This window comes from Epinephelus fuscoguttatus, linkage group LG9 (genome assembly GCF_011397635.1).
Source record: "Epinephelus fuscoguttatus linkage group LG9, E.fuscoguttatus.final_Chr_v1".
NCBI lineage: Eukaryota > Metazoa > Chordata > Actinopteri > Perciformes > Serranidae > Epinephelus > Epinephelus fuscoguttatus.
Window position 1 is genome coordinate 16,575,898 of NC_064760.1, and position 9,649 is coordinate 16,585,546.

A 9,649-nucleotide genomic window follows, 5' to 3' on the forward strand; every position below is an offset into this window, starting at 1 on the left:
ATGGATACAAAAGTAAGGAAAGGGCAATAGTAGATAGAACAGTAAGAAAGAGCACAGGGAAAGCAGAGCCAAGGGGGGACGTCTGTGCGGACTGAACTCTCCCCCGCCGGATTGGGCCATACACTCGAGGGAAGAAAGGACAGGCGTCAGAATATGTCAAAAAAAACTGTCATAGAATAGTGTATCACAAAAGTGTCAAAGAATCTGTATAGTGTAGTATGCCATTTAAAAAGAAGTTACTGTAAACTGTGTCATAGAATGTCAGTAAAAATGTAAAAATAAATGGGGCTTCGGTAGCGTAGTGGATGCCTTGCTGCAGTAGTCGCAAGCTCAACTCCGGCTTGCAACAATCTGCTGCATGTTGTCCCCCCACTCTCTCTCTCTCTCCCCCATTTCACACATTGTTCTGTCCATTAAAGGCAAAACGCCCCCCAAAAAACGTAGAAATAAGTAATAGTAAAGTAAGTCAGAAAACTTTGTAATGTCATGAAAAGATTAAAAAAAAGGTTATAGAACACCATGTCATAAATAAACAATGTAATTGTATAGTACGTCAGAAAAAAATATAGTATCCCAAAAAATTCCTTAAAATAATCATAGCGCAGTACATCACACGAAAATAGCATAATATATCATCAGATATGTTAATTAAATGTCACAGTATAGTGTCATAAAAATGTGAGAAGAAAAAGTCATTGTAAAGTCTGTCATAAAAAAAATAATATAGCATGACATAATGTCAGGTATAGAGTTTCACCTCACGTATAGTATACGTCCCCAAAATTTAAAAAAAAAAAAAAAAAAAAATCATATTAGTATGCCATTTAAAATATAGTATACAATAAGGAAATTAAAATGTCATAATTTAAAAAAAAAAAAAAAAAAAAAAAAACCTACAAGATAGCATGTCATAAAATATTTTTAAAGTCAAAAAAGTATGTCAGGAAAATTGGCATTAAAAAAGTAAAGAAAATCATAGTTTGTCATAGATGGACATAGGATAGTGTCATAAAAACTGTATATAATGAAAATGTTTATTATCGTTATTAAAATTACTATATTAGTATGTATATTACACCATAAAAGCAAACCTTACCATTCTCCTGCCTCCCTCCAAAGTCCCACCCCCCTCCTCCTGCAACTCCACCTCCCTCTCCCTCCAACGGCCTACTCCCCCCTCCTCCTTTACGTCCTCATTACGTCTATGATACACGCAGGCGTTGGCAAGGTAATGTTAGATACACGGAAGAGGAGAGTATAACGTTACCACCAAGACAGTCAAACGCAACCTCGGAGTTTTAAAACTCAACTAGAGTCAGTGATGACTGATGAGTTTTAGAATAAGGTTACAGTGCTAAAGTTCGATAGTAGCCTTAACGTTACTAGTAAGTGTAAACACACAAGGAAGATAACGTTACTGTTTCAGAGGCTACGCTACAGTAGGCTAATGTTAACCATTAGCAGCTGGATGCTGTGTTGTCATATAAAACGTTATGAACTGAACTGAACTTCTTTATTTGTCATTTTTATGCGCAGCACAAAAACAAACTGACATTTCGCATACCCCAAGCAAAAAGAAACAAAACATTTTTAAAGATATTTTGGGGGCATTTTTTACCTTTAATGGACAGGACAGTTAAGTGTGAAAGGGGGAGAGAGAGAGAGAGAGGGGATGACATGCAGCAAAGGGCCACATGCTGGATTCGAACCCGGGCCGCTGCGCAACAGCCCTGTACATGGGGCACCTGCTCTACCACTAAGCCACCGACGCCCCAGAAACAAAACATTTAAAAACAATTTGTGCAACATATGTCTGCCTGTCTTCCAATATAAATACACCACACAGAGCCCCACTACACGTCTACACTTCATTAAACTAAATCAAACATTAGTGTACAACCTCTTTGGACAAATATACACACTGAAAACAAGCTACAAAATATTATACCTGGGAAAATGGCCTTCAAGACTTACTTATACTTCTCAATAGCCTTCTCGTTGCTTAATTGATTCATCAGCTATTAATAGCTGTTAAGATCTCGCAGACACCCTGATGTGGTCGCACTGCTCCTCTGGCCCCACTTGTTTAACTATTTGTGTGCGTGTGTGTATGTCGTTACTTTGTTTCCTGTGCATACGCTGCTTCTGAGAGGAGTTGAGAGGCTCTTGAGTGGAGGCCTGGATCAGGAGCTGAATGGAGTTACTATGACACCAGACACAAGCACCTCAACTCCAGCAGCTTCTTCTGTTTCTTGGTCCTCCCCTGCTGCTCAGTTTTCAATCAGCCTGGATTTGCTTCATGTTGTTTCTTCTCTCTTCCTCCATCTCTTTTCTCTGCCTCCCTTAGTTTCTCTATACAATCTTTCATTCAGTCGAGCTCCTGCGTGCCAGTATGGATCAATGTAACAACACTTTCTTGTTCTTTCTCAGTCTCTCTTTATGTTTTTCTGAACAGACAACCGCCGCGCAGTCCTGGAAAGGTCTCGTTCACGCCACAACGCAAATCACCAAGCTCGATGATCGCCCGCGCCTACCACAAGACGCTAGATAAGTGCCAAAGAGGCCTGCTGGGTGGAGACCTGGAAGACATCTGAAGGAGGGACGGACCACCCCTGACTGTAGCGCGCTCACACACACATAAAAAGCACTCACTCATTCATACACACACACACACACACACACACACACACACAGAGCACCAAGTACGAAACAAAACAGCCTAAAGAATCCACACAGAACTGAAGCATCTACAGTACATCACACAGAGACATTGAATTTTCAAGCTGGTCATCTGACGCCTTACATATTTATTCGACACTTTCTCATCACTCCAAATGTTCACGTTCTCTCTCCATGGTTTTGATTTACAAAAAGAGAAGAAAAAAAAAATCAAATTTTTAAGGCTGCTGCTGTTTTTAAAGAACGCTTTTCTTTGCTTGGAAATCCATTTTTCTTGCGAGTCTGAGGCTTCTACTAATCCTTTATAAAAATCAAAATACTGAAGTTCACACACAGTTTTGACATGAAACATGCAGTGTTTTGAAAATAGACGTTATGCCGAGAAGGACTGCACCATAGTGTACGCTTCATCGTGCTGAAAAACATACCACACACATACCGCATTCAGCACAGGGGCAGCGGGCCAGCTGTCCTTTAAATGCAAGACGGGGATTCAACGCTCACATTGGCAAGCCAACAACCTGCCGACGCTTTCTTCAACAAGTCACTGAACTCTTCACGGAAGAGGGAGTGGTTGCTGAGCATGTTTTTCTTTTTTTTTCTGTCAGTTTCTCTTTCAACCAACATGAAGACAGTTTTTACTTTACAAAGAGTCCACATGAATCATTTCATTTCATTACATATCCCACAAAGCCACAAAGAGCCGGCCCCCTGTCTGTGCTGATATTTCAGAGCATGTGACTCATGGATCCTGAAACTGTAATCTCCATTTTGACAGGATGCATTTTATTTTTAGTTGTGTAATATCTAACCGATGCCTCTGGGTGCTGATCTCTGTCCCAAGGTCGCTTTTGCTGTTAACATGAGAGACTGACACATTTCTAAATGCATATAACTGCCGAGAGCAGCGAACACGACCCTTTGACCTTTTTTTCCAGGTTTCCAGTGGGGGAAGCTTGGCTGTACAGAGGTATTACAGTGTTTTCAATATTAATCTGTGTATTTTGTTTTTTAAATATGAAGGCTCTAAAAATATGTCCAGATGTTACTTGTGTTGGAGGCCAAGGGTGAAAACTCTACTTAGAATTCCTGCAGCAGATTTTCCACTCCCCCCCCCCCCCGTTTTCAAAAAATACATAAATAAAAATAAGCTCTGTAGGAAAACTAAGACACATTTTGTTCAACAAAATAACATTTTAAAAATACATATTTAATATTAACAGGACTAAGCATCTTCAAAAATACCAGCTGAGATTTCAGTGGGTAAATTTATATTGTAGAATGTATTTTATTCATAATGATGAAGCTTTCAGCATCAAAACAAACACCAGGGGCCAGATGGATAAATGATGCATACACACTCACTATGGTGTTGATAGTGGAAGGAATGTGCAGTGAGACTGTGTGTACCTTCATGCCGAGTTCACATTACACGATATCAGCCCGATTATAGCTTGAGGCAGCGTTGTACGCGATAATCCATCGTTTCATCTTGTTTAGTGTGTCATAGTTAACAACAACCAACGCCACATCTGGGATGCCTCACGACGTTCCAAGAGAAAGTCTAGCATGTTTGATTTTCTTTTTGGCGTTCACAACTTCTACCGTCACAGCCGTCAATTGGACCAATAGGAACACAGAACAATCAATCAACAATCAATTTCAAGCTCAACACGTTCAAATTAAAAGCCCATTTTAACTTTGGTTGAGAGAATCCCTTCATTTTCCTAAGAAGGCTTTTATTGTGAAACATTTGCGGTAAGTTGTGGAGGATTCAGTGACTTGCACAGTTAGCATACGGTACTTCAAATGTAGCTCCTGCCATCTGGAGGCATTTTTTACATTAGGCTATAGTGACTGAAATAGTAATAGTCATAAGAATAGGGCAAGAATAACCAGATGATATCACACACTTGGTGAAAGAAGACATCTTGGACCAGTCTGTCACAGCACCATTTTATGACTCCACAATCGCCTAATCGGATGTGGCGACCATCGGTACGGACAGGAATGTCGTGTAGTGTGAGCCAGGCAGAACATATACATCAGACCAGGCGCACAATTTTAGCTCAGATCGCTGCGTGTGAAAAGATGAGGAGGAGGTTGATTAAAAGTTAAGAGTCAGATAACATTGCTTTTAGGTTAAAACGTCAATAAAAGGTGTAATTATTAATTCAGTTTTAATTTATTCATAGGTGATGAATTTCATCGCTTCTTATTTACATTTAAACCATCATCCTCCTGTTAATGATCGCTTAATTTCATCCAGGATTGTGCAGCTCTTTGTGAAGTCACTTTCAGCACGAGTACTATAAATGAATCATTGATCATCTTTCTGACGTTTAATAATAATGATGATTAAGATTTTACTGCGATAATGGTTTGCAGGAACATGTGATGAATTAGTGATACGGACGCCACAAATATCCACAGTGGTGCGTACTGACAGCTGCTTCGGCCCCAGTGGAGAAACCTGCCGCTGCGACACAGTCAGTGAAATTGCACTTTTCTTTGTTGTATTTCTCACTGACAGGTCTAATAAGCAGTGGAGCGGGCACAAGTATCGACGTGCAAATTGTGTTTGAGGGTGTTTTTCCCTCCGTTATTGGTGAACTGAAGGTGTGGGAATGAGGCGCTGGGCTCCACAGTCATTGGGAATAATTAAACAGAAACATGCACATTTACTGTCTTTGTGTGAACACACAGTTTTAGTGAGTCCACTCAGAGTTTATGCATCTGGCCCCACATGTTTGGTGTCCATGAATAAAATAGTTGAAACTTTGCTGTGAGCTTTGTTCCTCTGTAAGGACCCACTGTCACAGTTTCTTCATGTGAACTATTTATTCATATATTCATGCCCAGGGCGTCCCTGTCCCCTCACTGCCCTAAACTGTAAGCAGATGCTACTAAAAACAACCGTCGAATCCACACGGAGAGTGGGCACCACCAGAATAATCGACTAAGGGGCACAGAAGACATGATGCTTGTCTTAGCAAGTGAGTCTCCAAACACCCTCCAATTCCCCAGCACTAATGGCATAAGTGACCCTTTTTACCATAACACGAGTTACTTTAGTAATACCATAACTCTGCTTTAGGCTCTGTGTGTCTGTGTGTTTGTGTCTGGGCAAGTGTGTGTGCGCCATGCCAGCTCAGTAATCGGAACAGGAACCCAGGCAAAATAGGATTCAGTGTGCTTGACTCCTGGGCTGAATAGATGGAGATTTTTCATTTAAACAATCTGCCAGTGCTGCTTGTGATGTGTCTGTTTCATGATACCTCCTCTCCCAGTCTGCATGCTTCTAAAAATGCAATTTTACACATCATCTCGGCTCAAGGTGCATCCACAATGCTCTGAGAAGTCTGCATATTTAAGAAGACAATAATTCTCCTGTGAATATAAGGTTCGAGCAGTTGCACGGAGAGAGCATAGTGAATGAGGTTTCCACATAAGGGATTCTGCGTGCATAGGAGTTTTAAGGGTGTGTTGTTGTATACAGCAGAGATAGAGATGTGCCATCACAGGCAGTGATTTCCTTTTCCTAATCGCGACTTACCCTCTGTCCTCGACACCACCAGGCCTGTACAGTTCAAAATATTATTTATCAGATCGACACCGATGCCTGCCGAGACATTTGGTGTGTTTTTTTTTTGTTTTGTTTTGTTTTTTACCTTTTGATTGGACACTGTACACGCCAAAATAACCTGTGGTTTGGGGTTGACAATTTGAGAGAAAACTTTTCTTAATTATTTAATCAAATTAGAATTTTTTTAACATGTGCCAACTTTTTGTGGGAGGAGCGGACAGAAAATTTGTGTTTTGTTTTTTTTTTATTTTGTGTTGTATATTAAAGGGAGTACAGGTATCTTTTTTGTCGAAATATAAAAAAAGATTGTAACGACATAAAAGATAGATTTCTTTTTATTTTATTTGAACCATTGTTTAATAGACTGATCTGATTAAGAGCTGTCATTTAAAGTAGGAGATTTTGATGTGATTACAAAATGATAGTCATGTGGTATTTCTTATCGAAAACACTCAAAAATCTTTTTGCAAGATGTAATTTATTTGGAGTTTTTAAAAAAAAAATTGTCATGATGCCATTGTAGAACATAACAAGCTACGGTGTTAGCTATTGTAGAAGTTTCAGATTATCTGTCTTTCCTGCAGCAGTGATCACTCAGCAATTGACGCAACCCTAAACTAAGTAGGTAAGATACATCATAAAAGTTTCTGGATTGTTGCCATACAATAGACCCTTTTGGTGCCAACGTCATTTTATTAGCTGGAGGCAAAACATGACTCCACAGGGCTGTAGGCTACACAGGGGTCTTAAAATGTCGTCTTGTTGTGTTATTGGGAGCCAGAATAGAAGAAGTCATGGCTCAAACTTAAACTTAGTCTCATACCAGTGGCCACTGTTGACCACCATCAACAAGACAAGGACAACTATGGTTAAATGCGATAAGACAAAAGGACTAGACAGGGGCGATCACCAAAAATGCTCACGTGCAGCGCACACTTCATATCAGGTTAGGGGAAAAAGTATTTCCTGTTGCAAGGATGAATAACGTTATGTGTATTAAGGGTTATCATGTCCACCTCATGAGAAATTGGGGAGGTATTAAATCATTGGATTTCTCCGTAATGCTAACTTTTTAGTGCATTAGCTATCGTTGGCTTTGATAGCAAACAAAATGGAGGAAACTGTTCAAGTGTCGTCTTCCTTTGTAAGATTGGCATAGTAATCAACCACAAAGCCAGCCATCCTACCTTCAGCAGTCCTTCATCCACTGAGTGAGAGCATACGGGTCGGCCAGTCTGGTCCCTTTGGTGTTGCAGTCCTGGAGAGTTAATGACCCGATATGGTGAGCCCTGTTTGAGTAAGAAACAGAGCGTTATATTTTTACTTGAATTAACAAACATTCACTCCGCTCGGCGCTCTGCTGCTCCGTCTCCCTAGACACTGACTCTGCCACTCCGAGAGTGTGTTGCTCTGAATAACCCAACGGTACATTCTTATAGCGCTCCGCATTTACGCACAGTCTTGTTTGCGCCCGGGCATTTGGAATGAGTATCCCCAAAGGCACCACACACGTCTTCCTCCACTGTATGAAACAAGCCAACAGAACTTGCTAGCTATCGTCTGTGGAGAGTTGTTTTGCCTCCAGCTAAGCCCCGCCCACCAGAAAACATGATACTATTTACTAACATTTAAAGGGTCTATGGATGAAATGGCTGGAAAGCAAAGCAGTGGCTAAAGTTATTTTTCCCACAATAAAAGCAGCTACAGTACAGACAACTTAAGATTAAGAGAAACTTCTACAATGACAACATTTCTCATCATCCCTCTCAGTGATTGTTGTACCCCTCCCCTCCTAATTCCATATTTTAGAATAATCAGAGTTATGTGTTTATATAGAAAATAGCAGGAGAGTCTCGGGTCAAAGACCCTGATTGTTCCATCATGTTAGTGTGAAAACAGGCCTCTACATGTTGGGCCGATCATCCCATTGTCTTTAGCTTGTGACTAACAAACCTGATGCAGTGATATCACTTGTGCTCATGGTAATTGTAAGAAAGAGGAGGCAGGGGTATGTTTGAAAGATTTATCCGGAAAAAAAAAAAAAAAAAGTATCAGGTGCCGTTTTGGTGTTGATTGGTGGCAAACGCTTTAATTAAAAGTAGAAGTTTGTGGTCTAACTCACACTCACACTCACACTCACGGACTGTGCACTTTACCTCACAAGATATTCTGCTCAGGCTGAGGAGGAGTTGTTTGAGATGCTTGAACACGACATTGCCACTAACAGAGTGAACTATTTGCAAAGTATTTCTTTTGGTAAATAGTTCCAGCTGCCACATATCCAGTTCTTTCCTACTTTGTGAGTGCTTACTATTGATTTGTGGAAGACCAATCGCGGCTGTATCAACAAACGACGCTCATAACTGTTGACAAACCCTGTCCGACCATGATGTGTAAGCTGCCATATCCCTGCCTACCCTCCTTGTTGTCATTGAGTATGTTTTATTGTCTTAAGAAACATTTATATTTGTAACATTTTAAGTTTATTTGTATCCTTAAGAACATGAAAAAAAAAACAAAATGGTTATGCACACTGTCCTTCCATAGAATATGTAATGGAATATGATACTAAACAATAACCACTTTGTTATATAAACTGATTTCTGAAAGATACTCTTTGTCTTTTTGTCTTTCATTTATGTCTCTACGTCTTTGCTTATTCCCACGTCATCAATCTTTGTTCCTCTAAGTCTTAACTTTTTGTTTTTCCAGACACTCGGACCTGAAATTACATCCTCAGTTTACTTTGTGGCAGGGCAGAAGATACCTGCCCCTCGCTGACTTATGGACAGGGATTACAGAGAGCTCTTGGTGTAAGCACATGATGAATGGGACAGCTCCTACCTATAAAAGCAACATATTTGGACCTTGGTGCCCCCACTGCTTTATCTTGCACAGTGTCAAAGGCAAAGTGATAATGCTGTCATGTCCAACAGCAGCTTAGGGAAATTACTGCAGAGTCAGAAAATACATATCCAGGAAAAATTGCCCTTTTTAATCATTTTTCAGACCTTAAAATCTCCCGTTAGGACAAATTTCCCCTGCCAGAGTCAGAGGACAGGAAAGCAAGTGTGGAAATGCAATTATTTGTTTATTATTTGATACTAAAGGATTTATTATGATAACCAGGGAAAAATGTTCTCTTTATTCCATCTCTTGTAAAAAAAAACAAAACAAAAAAAAAGCATTGTGCCTGATTCTGTTCTTGGCAACCTGAGTTTATAATTAATAATAAAAAGTGAGACCATAATTTGTTTTTAGGGTAGCAAATGTGGGAAAATTAAACTGTATGAGTGTGCGCTTCGCTATGTGAGATGGATTGACTCTCCTGTTTCCACCCCCATGTGTTCCTCCCTGTCTGGCTGCCTGGGTCCCAGGAGTGAG

The 9,649-nt window shown here is 40.1% G+C and overlaps 1 protein-coding gene across 7 annotated transcripts in view; it reads left to right on the forward strand.

Moving 5' to 3' along the window:
- Nucleotides 1-8,878, forward strand: part of diaph2 (diaphanous-related formin 2) — a 513,027-nt gene extending 504,149 nt beyond the window's left edge. For all 7 annotated transcript variants that reach the window (XM_049585042.1, XM_049585047.1, XM_049585043.1 and 4 more), the window contains one exon: nucleotides 2,456-8,878. In XM_049585042.1, coding sequence (XP_049440999.1) covers nucleotides 2,456-2,520 — 65 coding nt within the window. In that variant the 3' untranslated portion in view covers nucleotides 2,521-8,878. The remainder of the gene's footprint in view (nucleotides 1-2,455) is intronic.
- The last annotated feature ends 771 nt before the right edge of the window (nucleotides 8,879-9,649 follow it).